The 24,580-nt window shown below is 33.1% G+C and overlaps 3 protein-coding genes across 4 annotated transcripts in view; all 3 read right to left on the bottom strand.

Annotated features, from left to right (window-relative positions):
* LOC139977855 (uncharacterized) overlaps positions 1 to 17,176 on the bottom strand; it is a 35,452-nt gene extending 18,276 nt beyond the window's left edge. The window contains exons 1-9 of one of the 2 annotated variants that reach the window (XM_071987548.1): positions 16,667 to 17,176; positions 14,381 to 14,692; positions 13,809 to 14,123; positions 10,004 to 10,237; positions 9,518 to 9,649; positions 9,014 to 9,032; positions 8,716 to 8,786; positions 8,293 to 8,311; positions 7,993 to 8,069 (exon numbers count right to left, since the gene is read on the bottom strand). In XM_071987548.1, the coding sequence (XP_071843649.1) occupies positions 7,993 to 8,069; positions 8,293 to 8,311; positions 8,716 to 8,786; positions 9,014 to 9,032; positions 9,518 to 9,649; positions 10,004 to 10,237; positions 13,809 to 14,123; positions 14,381 to 14,692; positions 16,667 to 16,733 (1,246 nt within the window). In that variant the 5' untranslated portion in view covers positions 16,734 to 17,176. The remainder of the gene's footprint in view (positions 1 to 7,992; positions 8,070 to 8,292; positions 8,312 to 8,715; positions 8,787 to 9,013; positions 9,033 to 9,517; positions 9,650 to 10,003; positions 10,238 to 13,808; positions 14,124 to 14,380; positions 14,693 to 16,666) is intronic. The other variant, XM_071987545.1, reaches the window with a different exon arrangement.
* On the bottom strand, positions 2,748 to 7,166 carry LOC139977868 (fibroblast growth factor receptor 1-like). The gene is made up of 6 exons (XM_071987569.1): positions 7,000 to 7,166; positions 6,672 to 6,791; positions 5,986 to 6,100; positions 4,640 to 4,736; positions 3,984 to 4,065; positions 2,748 to 3,078 (listed from the first exon to the last, which is right to left on the bottom strand). The coding sequence occupies exons 1-6, from the start codon at positions 7,021 to 7,023 to the stop codon at positions 2,953 to 2,955; spliced, it is 564 nt and encodes a 187-aa protein (XP_071843670.1). The 5' UTR covers positions 7,024 to 7,166; the 3' UTR covers positions 2,748 to 2,952.
* Positions 17,177 to 20,394: 3,218 nt separating the features above from the next.
* LOC139977853 (fibroblast growth factor receptor-like) overlaps positions 20,395 to 24,580 on the bottom strand; it is a 67,239-nt gene continuing 63,053 nt past the window's right edge. Inside the window, exons 14-16 of the mRNA XM_071987541.1 lie at positions 22,466 to 22,562; positions 21,810 to 21,891; positions 20,395 to 20,904 (exon numbers count right to left, since the gene is read on the bottom strand). Coding sequence (XP_071843642.1) covers positions 20,779 to 20,904; positions 21,810 to 21,891; positions 22,466 to 22,562 — 305 coding nt within the window. The 3' untranslated portion in view covers positions 20,395 to 20,778. The remainder of the gene's footprint in view (positions 20,905 to 21,809; positions 21,892 to 22,465; positions 22,563 to 24,580) is intronic.

Here is a 24,580-nt window from a genome sequence, read left to right as displayed (position 1 = left end):
CAGAAACGTAGCTGCCAACCGAGATGAATGGAGATGCTCTGTGGAGGCCTTAATTTGCCTCTAGGCAAGAAGAAGACAGATGAGATGAGAGGAGGTGGGATGAGAGGGGGGTCTGAAGTAGCCTTCAAACTTTGTGTGGATGGATTTACTCTACCGACACTTCCAGTATTTGAACAAAAGGGCACCTTTCATAAAAAAAAAAAAATTCTTAACGTTTTCCACAACAAGGCAGTTTTTAATAACAGTATGATTTATTTTATTTGAAATAAGAACACGTTTTTGTAAAAAAACAATGCACATTTTAAATATAAATAAAAGCTTTTCTAAATTTAAAAAACCGAAAGGGTATTTTTCCTCCAAAACGGATCACATCTTATTCTTTACAAAGGTCACTTTCCAGATATTTAAAACTGGAAGTGGCACTTGCTCAATAATCCACTCCTGATTCGTTCACCAATGATCCTTCTCCTGCAACAACGAAGGGAAAGGGATATATATGGGATATTTCCTGTTGGGAATGGTATTCATGTTGTTGAATGTTTGTAGCGAAAACTCTTATGACTTCTGTGTAAGGTATTAAACAGGCGACGAACTCATACAATGGGTCCCAAACCTGACAGCGGTAAGTGAAATAATACGAACTTTTCTACTTTTAGCTTCAATACTGATTCCAGACAGTTATGTCAGTTGTAGAACTCCCTGCCTAGTACAATGTTCAAGCCTTTCTCAAACTTTTTCATAATGCAAAATGTGATGGTTGAAACCAAGACATAAGTCTGTGTTGAAAATGTTTTAGTTTTATAAGATATTGTTGCTTAGTGTACATATTATCATCGCCGTTAACGAGCATCACCAATTTTGATCATCACTGTGAACAGGGGGCGCTCATCACCTAATGGTCAAGACTTTCACTGTCTCACACATGTGAAGTTGCACTGACAGGCACTGTACTAACTGTGTTCGTCAAATGGTAACCACTTTTTCAATCGCAATATGTAATCCACAAACGGCCAAACTTGCCAAAGTGAAACAAGGAAATATCAATTTTGTATTTACGTGGATTATTTAACTGATTTTGTGGATGCTGTGAGAGACAATGAGATGAGTAAAGTGAGACATAGGGATCTTATTTATGTGTTGAATGCTTCATTGTGTGTTAAAACAGCTATGAAGGAAAACAAACTCGTTTCTAAATACGACCGAAATTGAAAGAAAGAAAACCAATAACCAATGTTAAATAATAGATTGCTGTTTACCGTGATTACTGTTCGGTTGTTAACAATTATTGTTAAATTGTTTATATCTTTCACTTTTCCTTTTATCCTTGTTATACCTCCAATAACAACGTGTGCAATGTCAACCCAACGGTGAACTATTTCATTGTAGAATACATCATATGTGTACAGAAAACAACAATAGAAAAGATGAAACGGAATCCAATTTCCCCGTTGTACCCTTGCTTGGTAATTGTATTATTTCACTGATGGAGGCTTACACTGTGATACGTAATTGACTAAACTAATAGGTCAATATATGCATTACACGACATTGTTGTAAATATTTTCATCTTTAAACAAAATTGCACAATGGTGTAGAAAAAAAAGACGCACACAGAAATTTATTCGTTAATTCATCATTAATATTACTTTAGCTTGAATGTCATCTAAGCTTGATAAATGAAAACCGAAACCGAAACGATATGCAACGAACACGGCAGAGGACGTATGGACTAGTTAGTATGTAAACTGTTTATAATAATTATTAAATGTTATAATTACTGTTGGCATCCATCGAATGGATAATTTTACTACACTAGCTGCAACAAGAAAATATCAAGAGAGAATTTATCAAATATGAAACTTAGGAGTAAATGTGTAACTCATATATTGAGGAAATTAGTAATATGGTAAGCAAAGCAGGGTTGCTTCGTTTCATAACTTTCAACTGACTGACTCTGTTAATGTTATATATAGTTATATGAATATATCAGAAACTTTTGAGGTTGTTTATATCAAGAGAATGAAGAAAGGGTATTTGAAGTTTATGTCTAATTGCCTTGTCAAGACGCCAATAAATCATTACAGAAATGGCGATGACATCATTCATGCCTATTGTAACCACAGAGAACAAGAGTTGGCTGCTTAAATGGGAAATATCCAAATGCCTTGATAACCTTATTACGAAACAAAGCAGTGTCCAAATGTGCGAGAATTGCTTTGGTGAAGAACGGTTAACTAGAAAAGGAAGGTCATTGGTAAAGGCCAATTATATTTTATTGATTGCTGTGATTATTGAAAAAGCTAAAGTTTTCACATAAGCAATAATAGATCAAACTTGAGTTTGTTGTTACAAAGTGTTAACACTTTATGCTCAACATAAAAAGTAAAGTAATAATAGTAATCATCATCATTAAAATAATCATAATAATAATAATAATAACAATAATAATAATAATAATAATAATAATAATAATAATAATAAAAATAATCATAATAATAATCATAATCATAAAAATAATCATAAAAAAAATCATTATCATAATAATCATCATAATAATACTACAAAATTATAATTATTGTAATATTAATAATAACAGTTATAATATTAATTATAATACTAATATTAAAAATAAGAAGAATTTTTATAGAAAGCAGAGTAATTGATACCAATGAAAAAATCCGAGTCTACTATCCTGCATGATAACTATCTAATTGCGGAGGTAAACTCTGCTGTAGTCAATAATAACTGCCGATCAGAACATATTTGACGCCCAGTTCTACTCTGCAGGTGCTGGTCAATAATGACTGACGATAAGAACATATGCGACAACCTGTTATACTCTTCACAACATGGCATATGTGGTCTGATTAGGTAGGTCCTGTGACTTCATGGAAATCTTGAAGTTTCGTAGCGATTACCAATCGCTAGTATTAGAATCTAGGCACACTCAGTTCACATTCCAGCATGGTAGATGTGTTCTGCATAGGAAGGTTGAGCGGTATCAGGGGCTCTCATAGGTAGATGCGTCGTAGGTATCGGTATCTCATGAGAACTGTCAGCGATTAATTTTTCAAATATCTGTTAAGGGAAAATGCGGGGACTTTTGCAAGACACTCTCAACAAAGAAATGCTCAATATATATTTAACGTTGCCTGGACTGACCTTCTTCACATTAAAGGTACAATCAAATCAAGATAAATCATAAATAAGTTAGATATGAATATTTCTATGAATCTCAACACAACAGGAAAGAGAGCCCATACCAAGCGTATTCAATAGTGTATCTTAGAATACATTATGTCGTTGTTACACCAAAGTGAGGATTTATACATCGTCTGACATACCACAGATGTTTAAATAAATATTCAGTGAAGGGAAATCATTTGAAGCCACTTTAAGCTGGTAATATGAGACAGCTGTATAACTACAACTATCGATTATCGATTTTTATTATACACTGCCTAAGGTTAAGCTACATATTCAGTTACATCGTTATCCTTGCACGTGACAAAGCACATCGTGATGATCGACATAGGACCTGTACTGTGTACAAAACGCCGCTTTACTTCATGTGGTATATCTGTGGCAGTCTTCTTTGTCAAACCATAAAATTTTATGAATTTAACTATGCGTTTCAATATTGGGTTAGTTGTCAGAATGATTTAACTCGGTTTATATCGATACCAATAAACTAAACCTCACTAAATATTGACTTTACGATTCCATTTCCTACCCGTGGATTCCAATTTGACGGTGGGGATGACTAACATGATGACATTAAGGGATGCTGAATATAGCACGATTAGGATAGAGTTTATGAACTACTGCTTAAACTTCTTGATAAAACTCTTAATCTTAAGTTTCAAATAAAATTGGGGACAAAAGTTTATTCATTGTGCATGTGTAACAATGATGTTGATACCACCTACGGCAACGTAATGGTAACTGATATCTGTTCTAAAGATGAGTAATATATTACTTACAGCTACGAATGTTCCCCTCAGATGATGAATGGAAGGTCGAAGAGAAGAGTTATGATTCCAGCAATCGAATAAGATTTTATCTCTGCACATGATTAAGAAATCAAATCAAATAGTGAATCAGTAGATGCAGTGTACTATTTTATATGTTTCAATGTAAATATGAAATACAAGAAGTGTTATACTAATAAACACATTTAATAAGTTTTACTTTCATGATCAATTTCTTGTAAGACTTCCCACTAGAAATAATGAGGCTATTATTTGGTTAAAATAAAGGACTCTTTCAACGTTTTACATATCAATGAGTATTACATAGCTCTAATTAAAGTGACTATGGAAACACTCATTTGGATGAAAGTACCTGAAACAAACAAGTGAGACCACCATAACACGCTAAATTCATTTATGGTAACCTAAGTAGACTTAAGTATCAATAAATACTCCACAATTACTCTATCATATTAACTTTTTTAATCCAACTACAAAAATCGCATACACTGTGTGATAGTTGTAAAACCTACAATAATTTTTAAATATTTGTCTCTCAAATAGAAAAATTCAGAATTAATTACACGCCGACTTCAACTAGAATGGAATGCGGTTACTTCGACACTTATAGAATGAAAGGGTACTTTAAAGATTGACTTCTCTCTTACTTTATCTGCAAGTACTTCTCCGGCCACGGTGCTGATGGTGTGGTCGCTTCTCCGTCAACACTAGTAACTTCCTTGTTGACAGGAAATGGTGGGTTTCCTAAGAGATGTGCGAGTGTAGAAACATCGAAAATAGTATATATATATCCAACTTGTGTATGGAGGGAACACCAGTTCAGTTCAGTTCAGTTAATACATTTCGCATATACGTAGACATACAAAACAGTGCAGTAATGGTATATACAGGATACTAGAAAAAACATAAAATGTTTATCAAAGCTAGTAACTCTAAAGAAAAAGAAAGAAAAAACAGAACAAAGTAAGAAGAAAAACCAAATGTACCAAACAAAATTGACAATAATATCAACCACGGTACTTGGAAGTAAGATTACTCTTTAGTTTATACTTAGATGAAGCAAATGATTTCGAATGTCTAATACCAGTTGAGAGATTATTCCATATTTAATAACAGTAATTGTTTAGCAGAAACTTTCCATGTTTAGAGCGGTGTCTAGTGACAGAGAATAGTACATTTGTTCTCGTGACGTTTGTGATATCTGACCCAAATCTTCGGTCTACAACATTTCGAAAGACACGAGGCAGTGCATTGTTAACGTATTTGTAAGCAAAAGTACACATTTTGAAAATATGAACATCGCTGACTTTGAGCACACCAAGAGTACTGTGCAGAGGATTACTAGGAAAATGCCAGTGGCCATGGTTATCATGTCTTCCAGACATTTGTTCAGCTGGGTGTCTGTCATGAATATTATCAGACTCACTTCTTGCCCTCTTGCATTCACTCTACTTATACATAATACTACCAATTGTTGTAAATGCTGTAATTAATTTCAGACAACAAATGATGCCCATGTCTCTGCTTCTAATAAACTAACCTTAAATACCGATAAGAGCAGTAATGTAACTTTCCGTCACCAAAAAAGGAAAAATGTGCAATATCATAATTTGGTACTGGATTGCGTTTGACGGTATTTCATGTACAATATATCTAGTGTCAATATATAAAGTGTCTCTATAGATAATTATAATAAGTTGATTTTCTTAAAAGATTATTTACATGTTTCTTCTGCATTCAAATTACTGTAAATATTTGAGCAAATCCACTGACTCAGAATTAATTGAAAATCAAAAACTTGAGTTATCTGTGATGTACTTATTTTATTGGAGATAAATATATTCGATAAAATCCAATTTACTAATCATATGTGAAACATGAAACTTTTTTATTGATAACTGCTGTAGTTTTCTGTTATAATAAGCAACGTATTTTGCAATTGAACAATTTTATTATTTGCTACAAGGTCTTCGTTAAAATTAAATTTCATTACCAGCTGCCATAATCTCCCATATTACTACTGCTGTAGACCACACGTCACTGGTTTCTGTATAATGATTCAACAGTAACATTTCAGGTGGAAATTGGTTCAAAGTTACCGTAGGAACCTGAAAAGAAAAAGAGTTTACAACAAATGAAAGTTTATTGTATTAATATGTTAGTGTTACATTCAGGTAATACTAATCCAGAATTGTACACTTTTGTCAATAGAATCACCGCTGATTTTTGTTTTTTAAGTCGAATTGATGGTAAGTTACATTGGAAAATTATTCAACTTGGCTATGGGATGTCATTCAATATAGAGAGGTTTTGATTAAGAGTAAACAGTGATTTGGATATGGAGTATTTTTAACTATATTATGAAAACAGTTTATAGCAGTCCATGTATGAGATTTAAGTATATTCAGCTTTCCATTCAAATAATAGTAACAATGTACTTCTCTAATGAAATCCACCAAATATGCAAAAACTTAACGAAAACGAGCAATTCAGTTAAAGTATTTTGTGTTTTTTTTTAGCTTGATCTAAATAAAGTTGTACATCTAAGACTCCGCTATCCATTACAAAAGACACCTATTCTGATGATAAAGACCGTGAAAGTAACTAAGTAAATATATATATATCATTATTAGACACAGAGAACAAGGTCATACTTCGATTAATGATTGTGTTATTTACCTGTGCTTTCTTAAGAGCAGCTATTTTTGGTGCATCGCCGGCCAGACAGAAGTCAAATAATTTAACCTGTCCTTCCTTGGTTAGTAACACCTTTTTGGTTGTTAAGCCAGGGTGAAGGAACTGACAGAATATGAAAACCAATCATTTGAGCAGTTGTTAAATAATTAAAGTGGTCTCGAGTGTGAATGAAAGCTTGTTTTGTTTACAAATAAGTTAGACACAAATAGCAACTTTACAACAAACAGTGCCGAGGTTGATGAAAAAATACTATCTGACTAAATTAAAACAATATTTAGCTGAAAACTCAGGCAAGTTTTGCATTTCTTACCCCGAATGTCTTAAGGACGTCCATTCCTTCCAATACTCCCGCTACGTGTTTGATGACGTCAGGAACTGACAATGAACTACAACAATAGTAGTCTCCTTTATCTTTAGTATCACGTGACAAGACGCTATGCAGATTTTCACAGTTGAGATGCTCACTTATAAGGAACAGTTTACCTAAAACAAACAAATCTCCATAAATTATATAATGTCATTGAATATGATTATAATCGGGATGAAAACTGGCTAGCTTAATAATCAATTCGAATTAATATCAATGAAAATATGACAGAAAAGGGTCAGCATTAAATTAAAGCGTGATAATATGTACCAATCAAAATGTTGCTCACAAGGTCACTTAATATAAGTTATTCATTTAAATGATATAAATATGATTGACGATATCAATCTCTGACTCCGACGTTAACATCAGCCTTTGGATTATAGATATTGAATATTAGATGTTATCACTAACCTGACATTGTTGTTATTACAACACACTTATTGGTCTCCTTAAAAAGATTAACAGATCCTATCCATCTTTGGTAGATGTTTCCCATTTTAATATTCATGATGATGGAAATATCTTTCTCACTCAACATCCGGGCATCATTTCTTGCAATCGCATCTGCTGTAGAATAGTAATCTGCCAGAAAATGAACAATGAAAAGATTCGTAAAGGAAATACATATCGTTACCTTCAGTAATTTAGACCGAAGCTTTCTGGTGTATGTCAAATTTAACAAAAGTAGCTGTCTAAAATGATTATACTTAATGCTTTCCTTTGGGAGGACATTTATAAAATATACTAGCCTATACAACTTTCATACGTAATATCTCAGTTTTTTAAGTGTTATTACTTTATGTTACTGGCTCTCTAATCGTACTATGTTACACGTACTCTGGGCTCTACTTACGGTGTGTAATAAATGTTGTAGTTTCGTAAATGCCTTCATTGATTCATTTCTTTAAAATTAGATTTATTTGAGTAACCTACTAGGTTCATTTCCTTCAGAATGGTGCGAGTTCTGCGAGTTGTCCTCGTCAACAGGTATCTCTGGTAATTCTTCCCTTCTACAGAAATAAACAACGAAAAGAACTTGGACATTCCATGATAGTTCATACCAAGGGATAATAGCAACATTATAAACCTTGTTGTTACTTAAAAGTAAAATATTTCAATGCAACTTATCTGTCAGTTTCGAAATCAAAATACCTTCAGGCTTTAGCATTCAAATATAAACTCAATTCCAAAGCGTCAAGGTTTTGCTAGACTAAATTGATAACTAAAGCTTACCTTCCTCCTTTTTGATTGACTGTAAACAGAAGTTAATATTTTGTTAAACTTGAAACTAATATATAACTCCGTCATAATACAATAGTTAGTAATCATATATTTGTTTTAATGTTTGAATATAGTGAGTATTAAGTTATGCATGTGAATGTCATTACAGCAATATTCAGTAATACCAATGAAAATACAGAACATATTATGTTGTTATATTCAACATTGATTCTATATAGTACTAACAAGATTACTGTAGGGCTAAATTTGCTAATGTCTCTTATTAATTTGTCATATATTAAAATATTTTTAGCATGACAGTAATATACCAGTTCGTAACATTATGTTCTTCAGTATGGACCCTTTACAAAGTTTACAAGGTATTGTGTGATAACTCTTATTTAAAGAACGACTTGAAATCAAAATGACCCTTACTTGATTGATCGATACCTGAGGGTCCTTTATCAAGTACTTTCATTGGATTACTTGAGATGACACTCTGGTTTCTAAACCAAAATGGAACAAAATTGAAAAAACAAAATCCTCCATCTTTTGTATCATCAATGTACAACTCTATTGGCTGTCTTATCTACAGTAAAGATATTAAATAACCATTATTTTAGTAACAAAAACAGGGACTGGATTTAGAAAAGACTTGGGAAAGAGAAGGGGGATTGTGAGTGGAGCTGGTCACATGTGGCAATCAGTGGAATATGCTGTTCTCGAGACTCACCTTCGTAGGTTTCTTGACACTGTAATCGAAGAAATAAAAAATCAATTTTGTGAGTTAATTCCTTCTAAAGTGAAAATCGATAACGGAAAAGCTCGATAAGATAACAACACAATGACTAAATCTCAAATGATCATTTCCAAAAATTGTTTGGTAAACATAGTAGAAAACCAATCTGGTCTACTATGATGTTAACTTGGCCGATTCTTTTACCTTAACATTTCCAATTGAAGCAATTACCTCCAAATGTAATATATAATGTTTCCTAATATCATTAACTTATCTTTACATTTGTAATTTGATTAAACCTGAAGATTTTTATAAAACAAAACACCTTTATAGTTAAACTGTTTCCATAGTTTCAATAGTATAAGGATCAAATGCGTTTACAATACTTATACCTACATCTAAATTTCCTGACTTTGAAACAAGAGAAGGAGAAGGAGAAGGAGAAAACGAGCTACCTATATACCCGAGTCTCAAATAATCCGCTTGAATAGTCCTTACCTTTCCTCCATAAAAACATATAAGTGAAAACAAGAAAACATGCTAACAGAAAACCCATGGAACAAATAGGTATGCCAATAGTGTAGAGACTTGTAAGTTGCTTTGGTAAGACGGTGGTTGGGTCATAAACATCTGTGGGGAAATGGAACGCATAATTGTTGATTATTGAATATATTCACAGGGTAGATGTACACAGGTTCTTTCGTAAATTTGAGCAAACATGCAACAGTAAATATACTGCATCAAGTCTCCCCGCTATGGCAATGGTAATACAGATAAAGTAGGTCTTATCGATATAAATGTAATCATGTAATGTTCAATCATTTAACAATTGTTGCAAAGTTTCATAAAAAATGTTGTGAACGGTGATCGATGAGTGCAGTACGACAGGCAACCCAAACTGAAGTCGGTAGGTATAGGCCTATAATATATATTAATTATAAGAATATATACATCAACATGTTTGACAGTTTAGAGGTTACTTACCAGGTATACTATGGTTAACATTTGGAAGAAATAATTCAGCCTCTGTTGTCGTTTTGCCGATACTATTGATCGCCAAACAGGATAAATTTACAGGATAATGAAAATTTAGTGTTACTGTTTGACTATACACGTTGTGTGAGCCATTAATTAGGATGGTGACATTAGCTGCTGGATTCGATGTACAGTGACATGTGAAGAAGTCGTTAATGATCTGGCTTATGCAGCGTGGTTTGTCTAAATAAATAAACAAACAAATACAAAAACAGTAAGACATCATAATTCGGATTGCCATTTATCTCCAACCCAAGAGAAACAACAGGTCTTCCTCCCTCTGCTACACATTGGATGGCGATGTCTTGGTCCAATCTTACATTAATGCTACCATTATTGATAACGTGACTCCCGTTATCAATTTTTAACGTCAAGATTGGAGGAACTGCAATTATAAACCAAAAAACATAAAACAACACGTGAAAGACTGAAAGTTGTTTGGAACGCTCTCTGTATGACGCCATCATAACATATAGAGTAGAAATAACGGATAATATATGGGATAGATTATCGGAAAATTAGATTTCCTTCGATTGAATGACTTTGACTTTAGCTAGATGTTATGGTACATAACCACATCAAAGTTATCGTGGTAACACAATAGTCACAAATAATGTAAAATATATACAGTTTCAAACGTATTTACCCCGTCAAATGTTCTTTCATTTGCCACAAAATTGACTGGTCACTGGTATATATGAACAAAATAACAACCACTTTTGTTCACAATCTTATAAACTATAAATTATGTTCGCAATTAGAACTGAATATATTTTTATCAATATGTCACTATACCTTCCACACTAAGTAAGACCGTCGATTTCGTCACCCCTCCTTCTATGCAGTTGTAATATCCTTCCATATATATATATAGATATATATAGATATAGCAGTAAGGGGACTAATATAGCAGTAAAGAACTGATATAATAGTTAAACACTTATGGAATAGTTAAAGACTAATAGAGTAGTAAAGGACTCAAAGAATACTTAAGTACTAATATACCAGTAAAGGACCAATATAGCAGTTTAATGACTAATAAAGCATTTAAAGGACTAATAGAATAGTTAATGAATAATATAGCAGTTAAAGGACTAATAGAACAGTAAAGGAATACTAGAGCAATTGAAGGACTAATAGAGTAGTACAGAAGTAATAGAACAGCAAATGACCAATATAGAAGTTAAAGACTAATATAGCAGTAGATAAATAATTGAGCAGTAAAGGTATTATATAGCAGTTAGAGACTAACATAACAGTAAAGGACCAATAGTTAGGACTAATATGACAGTTAAAGGGATAATAGAGCAGTGAAGGACTAATAGATTAGTTAATGACTAATAAAGCAGTTAAAGGACTAATAGAATAGATAAGGACCAATAGAATAGTAAAAGGACTAAATAAAGCATTCAAAGGACTAATACAGCATATAAAGACTATTAAAGCAGTAAATGATTCAAAGAAAAGTTAATGACTAATATATATATATATATCTATATCTATATATATATATATATATATATATATATTTATATATAGATATATATATATATAGGGGCGTCGGAAGCTATTTGGGATTGGTACGGCAGATCAGAGTGTGGCCATCTATCATAATTATTGGTAGGTCAAACTACGCTACGCGCCACCATGGTTGGCGCGTAGCGTAACGGAGAAAATTTTGAAAAAATGCCTCCCAGATTGCAGGAAATGGCACTTCCCGAGCTTGAAAACAAGACACATGCCATGCCAGAGTAGTTACATTTAGCCTACTTGCGGTCATCATGATTGAAAATTATTGAAAATATACTTCCCAGATTGCATGAAATAGCAGTTCACATGTGTCATATGAAAAAACAAGATTCTCCCTTGTCTGTTTTTGTACCCGATTAATCTTCTGAAACACATTTTTGAAGTATGTGTCATTTTGGTTCTTTATTTTTTGCCATTTTTTTTCTTAGTCCTACTTTTTTTTCTTTTTTTTTTGCGCCGTGAATATTGGTCCGGCCTTCGCCGAACCTGCCGTAACGGCTCCGACGCCCCTGATATATATATAGGCCTATATATATTTATTAAAATATCACGAAGCGCGAATATTTTGAGATGAAAGTTCCTACGCGCCTGCAACCAAGCAAATGTCCCCCCCCCCCCCAGTTTGAAACAAATCGCCGCCCCTGCGGTGCAACAGTATAGATACTGCATCAAGTCGTCCTGCTATGGCAATGGTAATATATATAAAATAGGTCAAATCAATATTTATGTTATCATGTAAGGTTCAATAATTTAACAATTGTTGCAAAGTTAATTTCCGTATAATAAAAATGTTGCGAATGGTGATCGATGAGTGCAGTAAGACAGGCAACCCAAACTGAAGTCGGTAGGTATAGGCCTATAATATATATTAATTATAAGAACATATACATCAACATGTTTTGACAGTTTAGAGGTTACTTACCAGGTATACTATGGTTAACACTTGGAAGAAATAATTCAGCCTCTGTTGTCGTTTTGCCGAAACTATTGATCGCCAAACAGGATAAATTTACAGGATAATAAAAAATTTAGTGTTACTGTTTGACTATACACGTTGTGTGAGCCATTAATTAGGATGGTGACATTAGCTGCTGGATTCGATGTACAGTGACATGTGAAGAAGTCGTTACTGAAGTGGCTTATGCAGCGTGGTTTGTCTAAATAAATAAACAAACAAATACAAAAACAGTAAGACTTTGGTTAAATTTATAAATTAGGGCGTTGCTATTTTTCTTCCAGCTCCTATTAACAAGCAAATATGACAATATTAAGATTTCACATTGTATAGTTTGTGAATTAGAGTAATATTTTGTATTTGTTTTTTAATTGCAAGGAAAAGATAATCTTTCAAAAAACTGATTATCTACTGTTTAACACACCTGGAGGTAACTCTTTAACACTTGGACATTGCAGTGAGGAAGTTAGATGATACATGAGTAGTAAAAGCATTTTAGAACGTATATAAATAAATAAATAAATAAAATTTAAAATTTAAAAATAACATAAAACTATATATATATATATATATATATTATAAATTAAAGATTACGGAAGTTTAAGAGAATATTCACAGAGCAACCGAACATGTAGATTTATGATGCAACACAATTGAGCCATAAACATTTGGTTTACTAATAAAGTAATTGGCTGAATTCTCAGAAATTAAGTGATTTATTCATGAATCCCTTTATGGGAGAATGTAAATATATATCGTTTTATTCAGTCATATTTATGGAATGAATGTGTCGCATATGCATACATTGTCAAATTCAAAGCGCCATGGGTGCACTCTGTTCAAACGTAATACGTGCGTAGTATGCCCTCAATGACAGTTATACAAAGCCTGTTATACGAACTCGGGACTTAAGTCTGTGACAGAAAGGTCCGGGGTTTGATTTCAACCTTCTCCTGACAATCGAAAAGAAGGGAAACTTTTTATCTAGCTATATATTCTTCGATACGTTAGATTTGGCTATTAACATCAAATCAATCTGAAATTAATGTTTAATATGAATTTATTTACTTAATGTGACTATGTCTCTTTCTTTGTTTGGTTATAGTCATATCCTCACACATTAAATATTTATCTCATGTTATCAAAATGGTCCTACCAAGTCATCATATAATTACGGCATGACGTCATAATATTCTAAACTCGAGAGTAATTGGGTTGTACGAATGACCAGGTGGGTTTAATTATTACCAGGCCAATAGTAATACTTACACACAATGTTTAAACTAGTTTGACGCCTGATGTCTGGTATTGCTGTTTGTCCACTTGTTGTGCATGATATCACTGTATCACCCTGTTTCGGTCTATAGTGGAGTGTACTAATGACCGCATGAAATGTTTCGTTTACGGCGATGCCGTGAATCTCTGGATTCCCGTTTATCTCCCACCCAAGAGAAACAAGAGGCTTTCCTCCCTCTGCTACACATTGGATGGTGATATCTTGGTCCAATTTTACATTAATGCTGGCTGTGCCATTATTGATATCGTGACTCCCGTTATCAACTTTTAATGTCACAATTGGAGGAACTGCAGTAAAACAGAAGAAAAAACACCACCAAACATTGTTGTTATTGTGGTGATACAATAGTCACAAATAATGTAAAATATAATCAGTTTCTTTCAAACATATTTTTTTGCCCTCTAACTTTCTTTAATATGCCACAAAATTGGCTGGTCACTGGTATTTGTGAGCAAAATAACAGCCAGTCCCTTAACAATCTTATAAACTATGAATTATGTTCGCATTTAGAACTGAATATATTTGTATCAATATGTCACTATACCTTCCACGCTAAGAAAGACCGTCGATTTGGTCACCCCTCCTTCCACGCAGTTGTAATATCCTTCCATATCTTGAGATGCGTTCAGGATGAGGAGATTGTAAGAAAATGAACCAGAATCAGAGATGGAAGCAATGGTCAGTTCCATATTCTTATTATCAAAGATCTGGTCACTCAGTGATAGTGCTTTGGGTGGACTTTCGTTTCTCTTTACTGCCCATACGGTATGATCTAGTGCACCAACAGCACATACAAGGGACACTAAATTGCCCACTGCAACCGTCTCGTTTGTAGAAAAGACTGCGGCCACAAAGTCTGCGAAAAAAATCGAGATAGATAACACATGTCTCATATTATCTTGAATGTGTCGTCATAATTTGAGCAAAAAATCAAGTAACTTTTTGTATCATATTGTAAATCATATTTGTAACGATAAGAACAGGTTCAGTTGCTTTCATACATAACTACTAAGTAGGCTTATGTCTAGAGCAAATAAGGACAAATAGAGCAGTTAAGGACAAATATAACAGTAAAGGACTAACAGAATAGTTTAAAGGACTAATATAGCAGTTAAAGACTAATAGAACATTAAATGGCCAATAAAATAGATAAAGTGTAAAAGTACGAGGGTATGACTTTTCGATCCTAGCAGGATCTTCTGGTCATTCAGCATCTGAAGAAGATCCTGCTTGGATCAAAACGTCAGGCCCTAGTTCTTACTTTTACACATTCTCTTACACAGGGTCTTTATTGGATAAGCAGTTTGCTAACAGGTTTGTTTTATTTAGAATAGATAAAGGACTAATATCACAGTTAAAGGAACAATAGAGTAGTGAAAGACAATTATAGCAAGTTTAAGGACTAATAGAGTATTTAGAAGACTAATAGAGTAGTTAATGACTAATATAGCAGTAAGGGGACTAATATAGCAGTAAAGAACTGATATAATAGTTAAACACTTATGGAATAGTTAAAGACTAATAGAGTAGTAAAGGACTCAAAGAATACTTAAGTACTAATATACCAGTAAAGGACCAATATAGCAGTTTAATGACTAATAAAGCATTTAAAGGACTAATAGAATAGTTAATGAATAATATAGCAGTTAAAGTACTAATAAAACAGTAAAGGAATACTAGAGCAATTGAAGGACTAATAGAGCAGTACAGAAGTAATGAACAGCAAATGACCAATATAGAAGTTAAAGACTAATATAGCAGTAGATAAATAATTGAGCAGTAAAGGTATTATATAGCAGTTAGAGTCTAACATAACAGTAAAGGACCAATAGTTAGGACTAATATGACAGTTAAAGGAAAAATAGAGCAGTGAAGAACTAATAGATTAGTTAATGACTAATAAAGCAGTTAAAGGACTAATAGAATAGATAAGGACCAATAAAATAGTAAAAGGACTAAATAAAGCATTCAAAGGACAAATACAGCAGATAAAGACTATTAAAGCAGTAAGTGATTCAAAGAATAGTTAATGACTAATATAGCAGTTAAAGGACTAATAGAATAGTAAATGACTAATAGAATAGTAAAATGACTAAATAAAGCATTCAAAGGACTAATACAGCAGATAAAGACTATTAAAGCAGTAAATGATTCAAAGCATAGTTAATAACTAATATAGCAGTTAAAGGACTAATAGAATAGTAAATGACTAATAGAATAGTAAAAGGACTAAATAAAGCATTCAAAGGACTAATACAGCAGATAAAGATTATTAAAGCAGTAAATGATTCAAAGAATACTTAAGGACTAATATAGCAGTTAAAGGACTAATAGAATAGTAAATGACTAATAGAATAGTAAAATGACTAAATAAAGCATTCAAAGGACTAATACAGCAGATAAAGACTATTAAAGCAGTAAATGATTCAAAGAATAGTTAAGGACTAATATAGCAGTTAAACGACTAATAGAATAGTAAATGACTAATTTAGCAATAAAGGATAAATAGAGCAGCACAGGACTAACATAGCAGTAAATTACTAATAGAGCAGTACAGGATTAATATAGCAGTTATAACTAAAAGAGTAAAATACTAATATAACAATAAAGGATTAATATAGCAGTACAGGACTAATATAGCAATTAAAGACTAATAGAGTAAAAACCTAGTATAGCAATAAAGGACTAAAGAGCAGTAAAGGACTAATATAGCAGCAAAAGACTAATAGAACAATAAAGGACTAATATAGTAGTGACGGACTTATAGGTAGTCAATGACTACACTATATAGTATTAAATGACGTGAGGCGAAGGTAGCAAATATACTTACCAGCAAAGCTGAAAAACAAACAGAACAGAATTGAGCAGTATCCACAAATCTGCGATAATATGTCCATCCTATGAGTGATGTTAGCTTACTTGTGGTTCGTTTGTCATAAACGCTCTGTGTTTATTGCGATTGCTCTCTTATTTTGCAAGCTCTGCGAATTGTGTTTCTTAGTTCATACTATACTGCGGATATCTGTTTGCACTTTTTAAGCCACAATTTTTGAAGCCTAGCTGCAATGCCATTGTAATAACCTTAAACTGTTGTAAATATTGGCTCACACGGCGTGAAATATACTCGATAAGTGTTCCAAACGTAGCATCACAAAATCGAAAGTAAAAATATTTACAATTTCATATCCGTAAAAGCTTATATAAAATGTAGCATTACTTTCCGTTCAGCAACGCAACACGCACTACACATTGTTCATATACACAACGTAATGGACATATACACTATGATACCAGGTCCTTCAGGGATGCTTTGAGTTATACGAAAGTTTATTCACATATAAGGTAAGCGAAGGACTTCCTTGACGTAATAATAAAAAAGGAAGAAGGAAAGGAAAAATTACAATGTGTATAGCCTAGCTACACACTTAATAGATACCACGTATCTGCACGACAGATCTGAATCTGTTAATCTTCTCGTAGTGGATTAATCTGTCCATCTCAATCATTTAAGATTTTGGGTATTTATACTCCAGACTGAACAATTAAAACTTGTGAAATTTCATGTTATTATATCGTATAAAAGTAAAACCTTTGTAGCATGACCATGGTATAAATGGCACTGTGAGTTTTGCAGTTGTGTTTATTATTTATCAAAAGTGGCCTATAATCGATGAGTTATCGGCATCGAAAGAGGTAAGAGAGTTGAAACTGAAAATGAGAGAAATTGGCACAGGCATTGAGGGGTGTGCCACATTCTACTTTCATTGCGGGCGGAGGTTGGTCAGCACAAAGGAACTGCTAAAGAGAAAAAATGGGACCACTAAGCATCGAAATTAAGAAAAGAAGATGGAAATTCATTGGGCATATATTGCACCAAAACCCAAACAACGACAGCAACATCAGCATGACATGGGCACCAGAAGACAGGAGAAAGAGAGGGCATCCAAAAACAACATGGCGCAGGACAGTGGACAAAGAGAGAGAGGGCTGGTTGGCGATCCTGGAATGATGCCAGAAACGTAGCTGCCGACCGAGATGAATGGAGATGCTCTGTGGAGGCCTTAATTTGCCTCTAGGCAAGAAGAAGACAGATGAGATGAGAGGAGGTGGGATGAGAGGGGGGTCTGAAGTAGCCTTCAAACTTTGTGTGGATGGATTTACTCTACCGACACTTCCAGTATTTGAACAAAAGGGCACCTTTCATAAAAAAAAAAAAAAATTCTTAACGTTTTCCACAACAAGGCAGTTTTTAATAACAGTATGATTTATTTTATTTGAAATAAGAACACGTTTTTGTAAAGAAACAATGCACATTTTAAATATAAATAAAAGCTTTTCTAAATTTAAAAAACCGAAAGGGTATTTTTCCTCCAAAACGGATCACATCTTATTCTTTACAAAGGTCACTTTCCAGATATTTAAAACTGGAAGTGGCACTTGCTCAATAATCCACTCCTGATTCGTTCACCAATGATCCTTCTCCTGCAACAACGAAGGGAAAGGGATATATATGGGATATTTCCTGTTGGGAATGGTATTCATGTTGTTGAATGTTTGTAGCGAAAACTCTTATGACTTCTGTGTTAGCTATTAAACAGGCGACGAACTCATACAATGGGTCCCAAACCTGACAGCGGTAAGTGAAATAATACGAACTTTTCTACTTTTAGCTTCAATACTGATTCCAGACAGTTATGTCAGTTGTAGAACTCCCTGCCTAGTACAATGTTCAAGCCTTTCTCAAACTTTTTCATAATGCAAAATGTGATGGTTGAAACCAAGACATAAGTCTGTGTTGAAAATGTTTTAGTTTTATAAGATATTGTTGCTTAGTGTACATATTATCATCGCCGTTAACGAGCATCACCAATTTTAATCATCACTGTGAACAGGGGGCGCTCATCACCTAATGGTCAAGACTTTCACTGTCTCACACATGTGTAGTTGCACTGACAGGCACTGTACTAACTGTGTTCGTCAAATGGTAACCACTTTTTCAATCGCAATATGTAATCCACAAACGGCCAAACTTGCCAAAGTGAAACAAGGAAATATCAATTTTGTATTTACGTGGATTATTTAACTGATTTTGTGGATGCTGTGAGAGACAATGAGATGAGTAAAGTGAGACATAGGGATCTTATTTATGTGTTAAATGCTTCATTGTGTGTTAAAACAGCTATGAAGGAAAACAAACTCGTTTCTAAATACGACCGAAATTGAAAGAAAGAAAACCAATAACCAATGTTAAATAATAGATTGCTGTTTACCGTGATTACTGTTCGGTTGTTAACAATTATTGTTAAATTGTTTATATCTTTCACTTTTCCTTTTATCCTTGTTATACCTCCAATAACAACGTGTGCAATGTCAACCCAACGGTGAACTATTTCATTGTAGAATACATCATATGTGTACAGAAAACAACAATAGAAAAGATGAAACGGAATCCAATTTCCCCGTTGTACCCTTGCTTGGTAATTGTATTATTTCACTGATGGAGGCTTACACTGTGATACGTAATTGACTAAACTAATAGGTCAATATATGCATTACACGACATTGTTGTAAATATTTTCATCTTTAAACAAAATTGCACAATGGTGTAGAAAAAAAAGACGCACACAGAAATTTATTCGTTAATTCATCATTAATATTACTTTAGCTTGAATGTCATCTAAGCTTGATAAATGAAAACCGAAACCGAAACGATATGCAACGAACACGGCAGAGGACGTATGGACTAGTTAGTATGTAAACTGTTTATAATAATTATTAAATGTTATAATTACTGTTGGCATCCATCGAATGGATAATTTTACTACACTAGCTGCAACAAGAAAATATCAAGAGAGAATTTATCAAATATGAAACTTAGGAGTAAATGTGTAACTCATATATTGAGGAAATTAGTAATATGGTAAGCAAAGCAGGGTTGCTTCGTTTCATAACTTTCAACTGACTGACTCTGTTAATGTTATATATAGTTATATGAATATATCAGAAACTTTTGAGGTTGTTTATATCAAGAGAATGAAGAAAGGGTATTTGAAGTTTATGTCTAATTGCCTTGTCAAGACGCCAATAAATCATTACAGAAATGGCGATGACATCATTCATGCCTATTGTAACCACAGAGAACAAGAGTTGGCTGCTTAAATGGGAAATATCCAAATGCCTTGATAACCTTATTACGAAACAAAGCAGTGTCCAAATGTGCGAGAATTGCTTTGGTGAAGAACGGTTAACTAGAAAAGGAAGGTCATTGGTAAAGGCCAATTATATTTCATTGATTGCTGTGATTATTGAAAAAGCTAAAGTTTTCACATAAGCAATAATAGATCAAACTTGAGTTTGTTGTTACAAAGTGTTAACACTTTATGCTCAACATAAAAAGTAAAGTAATAATAGTAATCATCATCATTAAAATAATCATAATAATAATAATAAAAATAATAATAATAATAATAAAAATAATCATGATAATAATCATAATCATAAAAATAATCATAAAAAAAATCATTATCATAATAATCATCATAATAATACTACAAAATTATAATTATTGTAATATTAATAATAACAGTTATAATATTAATTATAATACTAATATTAAAAATAAGAATAATTTTTATAGAAAGCAGAGTAATTGATACCAATGAGAAAATCCGAGTCTACTATCCTGCATGATAACTATCTAATTGCGGAGGTAAACTCTGCTGTAGTCAATAATAACTGCCGATCAGAACATATTTGACGCCCAGTTCTACTCTGCAGGTGCTGGTCAATAATGACTGACGATAAGAACATATGCGACAACCTGTTATACTCTTCACAACATGGCATATGTGGTCTGATTAGGTAGGTCCTGTGACTTCATGGAAATCTTGAAGTTTCGTAGCGATTACCATTCGCTAGTATTAGAATCTAGGCACACTCAGTTCACATTCCAGCATGGTAGATGTGTTCTGCATAGGAAGGTTGAGCGGTATCAGGGGCTCTCATAGGTAGATGCGTCGTAGGTATCGGTATCTCATGAGAACTGTCAGCGATTAATTTTTCAAATATCTGTTAAGGGAAAATGCGGGGACTTTTGCAAGACACTCTCAACAAAGAAATGCTCAATATATATTTAACGTTGCCTGGACTGACCTTCTTTACATTAAAGGTACAATCAAATCAAGATAAATCATAAATAAGTTAGATATGAATATTTCTATGAATCTCAACACAACAGGAAAGAGAGCCCATACCAAGCGTATTCAATAGTGTATCTTAGAATACATTATGTCGTTGTTACACCAAAGTGAGGATTTATACATCGTCTGACATACCACAGATGTTTAAATAAATATTCAGTGAAGGGAAATCATTTGAAGCCACTTTAAGCTGGTAATATGAGACAGCTGTATAACTACAACTATCGATTATCGATTTTTATTATACACTGCCTAAGGTTAAGCTACATATTCAGTTACATCGTTATCCTTGCACGTGACAAAGCACATCGTGATGATCGACATAGGACCTGTACTGTGTACAAAACGCCGCTTTACTTCATGTGGTATATCTGTGGCAGTCTTCTTTGTCAAACCATAAAATTTTATAAATTTAACTATGCGTTTCAATATTGGGTTAGTTGTCAGAATGATTTAACTCGGTTTTTATCGATACCAATAAACTAAACCTCACTAAATATTGACTTTACGATTCCATTTCCTACCCGTGGATTCCAATTTGACGGTGGGGATGACTAACATGATGACATTAAGGGATGCTGAATATAGCACGATTAGGATAGAGTTTATGAACTACTGCTTAAACTTCTTGGTAAAACTCTTAATCTTAAGTTTCAAATAAAATTGGGGACAAAAGTTTATTCATTGTGCATGTGTAACAATGATGTTGATACCACCTACGGCAACGTAATGGTAACTGATATCTGTTCTAAAGATGAGTAATATATTACTTACAGCTACGAATGTTCCCCTCAGATGATGAATGGAAGGTCGAAGAGAAGAGTTATGATTCCAGCAATCGAATAAGATTTTATCTCTGCACATGATTAAGAAATCAAATCAAATAGTGAATCAGTAGATGCAGTGTACTATTTTATATGTTTCAATGTAAATATGAAATACAAGAAGTGTTATACTAATAAACACATTTAATAAGTTTTACTTTCATGATCAATTTCTTGTAAGACTTCCCACTAGAAATAATGAGGCTATTATTTGGTTAAAATAAAGGACTCTTTCAACGTTTTACATATCAATGAGTATTACATAGCTCTAATTAAAGTGACTATGGAAACACTCATTTGGATGAAAGTACCTGAAACAAACAAGTCAGACCACCATAACACGCTAAATTCATTTATGGTAACCTTAGTAGACTTAAGTATCAATAAATACTCCACAATTACTCTATCATATTAACTTTTTTAATCCAACTACAAAAATCGCATACACTGTGTGATAGTTGTAAAACCTACAATAATTTTTAAATATTTGTCTCTCAAATAGAAAAATTCAGAATTAATTACACGCCGACTTCAACTAGTATGGAATGCGGTTACTTCGACACTTATAGAATGAAAGGGTACTTTAAAGATTGACTTCTCTCTTACTTTATCTGCAAGTACTTCTCCGGCCACGGTGCTGATGGTGTGGTCGCTTCTCCGTCAACACTAGTAACTTCCTTGTTGACAGGAAATGGTGGGTTTCCTAAGAGATGTGCGAGTGTAGAAACATCGAAAATAGTATATATATATCCAACTTGTGTATGGAGGGAACACCAGTTCAGTTCAGTTCAGTTAATACATTTCGCATATACGTAGACATACAAAACAGTGCAGTAATGGTATATACAGGATACTAGAAAAAACATAAAATGTTTATCAAAGCTAGTAACTCTAAAGAAAAAGAAAGAAAAAACAGAACAAAGTAAGAAGAAAAACAAAATGTACCAAACAAAATTGACAATAATATCAACCACGGTACTTGGAAGTAAGATTACTCTTTAGTTTATACTTAGATGAAGCAAATGATTTCGAATGTCTAATACCAGTTGAGAGATTATTCCATATTTAATAACAGTAATTGCTTAGCAGAAACTTTCCATGTTTAGAGCGGTGTCTAGTGACAGAGAATAGTACATTTGTTCTCGTGACGTTTGTGATATCTGACCCAAATCTTCGGTCTACAACATTTCGAAAGACACGAGGCAGTGCATTGTTAACGTATTTGTAAGCAAAAGTACACATTTTGAAAATATGAACATCGCTGACTTTGAGCACACCAAGAGTACTGTGCAGAGGATTACTAGGAAAATGCCAGTGGCCATGGTTATCATGTCTTCCAGACATTTGTTCAGCTGGGTGTCTGTCATGAATATTATCAGACTCACTTCTTGCCCTCTTGCATTCACTCTACTTATACATGATACTACCAATTGTTGTAAATGCTGTAATTAATTTCAGACAACAAATGATGCCCATGTCTCTGCTTCTAATAAACTAACCTTAAATACCGATAAGAGCAGTAATGTAACTTTCCGTCACCAAAAAAGGAAAAATGTGCAATATCATAATTTGGTACTGGATTGCGTTTGACGGTATTTCATGTACAATATATCTAGTGTCAATATATAAAGTGTCTCTATAGATAATTATAATAAGTTGATTTTCTTAAAAGATTATTTACATGTTTCTTCTGCATTCAAATTACTGTAAATATTTGAGCAAATCCACTGACTCAGAATTAATTGAAACTCAAAAACTTGAGTTATCTGTGATGTACTTATTTTATTGGAGATAAATATATTCGATAAAATCCAATTTACTAATCATATGTGAAACATGAAATTTTTTTATTGATAACTGCTGTAGTTTTCTGTTATAATAAGCAACGTATTTTGCAATTGAACAATTTTATTATTTGCTACAAGGTCTTCGTTAAAATTAAATTTCTTTACCAGCTGCCATAATCTCCCATATTACTACTGCTGTAGACCACACGTCACTTGATTCTGTATACTGATTCAACAGTAACATTTCAGGTGGAAATTGGTTCAAAGTTACCGCAGGAACCTGAAAAATAAAACGGAATTTATAACGAATGAAAGTAATTGAAAGAAATTAATATATTAATGTTTTATTCAGGTTATACTTAGCCAGAATTGTACACTTAGGTCAATAGACTCACAACTAATTTTTGCTTTCTTATGTCGAAATGATGATAAATTTAAATTGGAAAATAATTCAATTGAGCATAGATTTCGATCAACAGTAAACAGTGATTTGGATATCTAGAATTTTTAATTGCATTAGTGAAAAAAAGTTTAGAACAGTCCATGTATGATATTGAAATTTAATGAGCTTTCCATTAAAATAATCATAATAATCTACTTCTCTAATGAAGTCCACAAAATATGCCAAACCTCCAACGAGAACAAGCAATTCCGCTAGAGTATTGTGTTTTATTAAGCATGATCTAAATAAAGTTGTTCATCTTAGACTCCGCTATTCTTTACAAACAACACTTATTCTGACCATAAAGACCATACAAGTAGTTAAGTTAATAGATAAAAATATAAAAATATAATTATTAGACAGACAAAGAACAGGGTCATATCTCCATTAATGAATAAGTAATTTACCTGTGCTTTCTTAAGAGCAGCTATTTTTGGTGCATCGCCGGCCAGACAAAAGTCAAATAATTTGATCTGCCCTTCCTTGGTTAGT

Source organism: Apostichopus japonicus, chromosome 12 (assembly GCF_037975245.1).
Source record: "Apostichopus japonicus isolate 1M-3 chromosome 12, ASM3797524v1, whole genome shotgun sequence".
Lineage (NCBI taxonomy): Eukaryota > Metazoa > Echinodermata > Holothuroidea > Aspidochirotida > Stichopodidae > Apostichopus > Apostichopus japonicus.
Note: the sequence above shows the minus strand (reverse complement) of the source record. Positions and strands in the feature narration are given on the sequence as shown.

Coding starts and splice junctions, on each gene's coding strand:
- LOC139977868 (XM_071987569.1), bottom strand. CDS start 7,023: ATGGACGTCCTTAAGACATTCGGG. Junction 6,792..6,999: donor ACGTCCTTAAGACATTCGGG/GTAAGAAATGCA, acceptor ATATTCTGTCAG/TTCCTTCACCCTGGCTTAAC. Junction 4,066..4,639: donor GAGAAGTACTTGCAGATAAA/GTAAGAGAGAAG, acceptor AATCATGTGCAG/AGATAAAATCTTATTCGATT.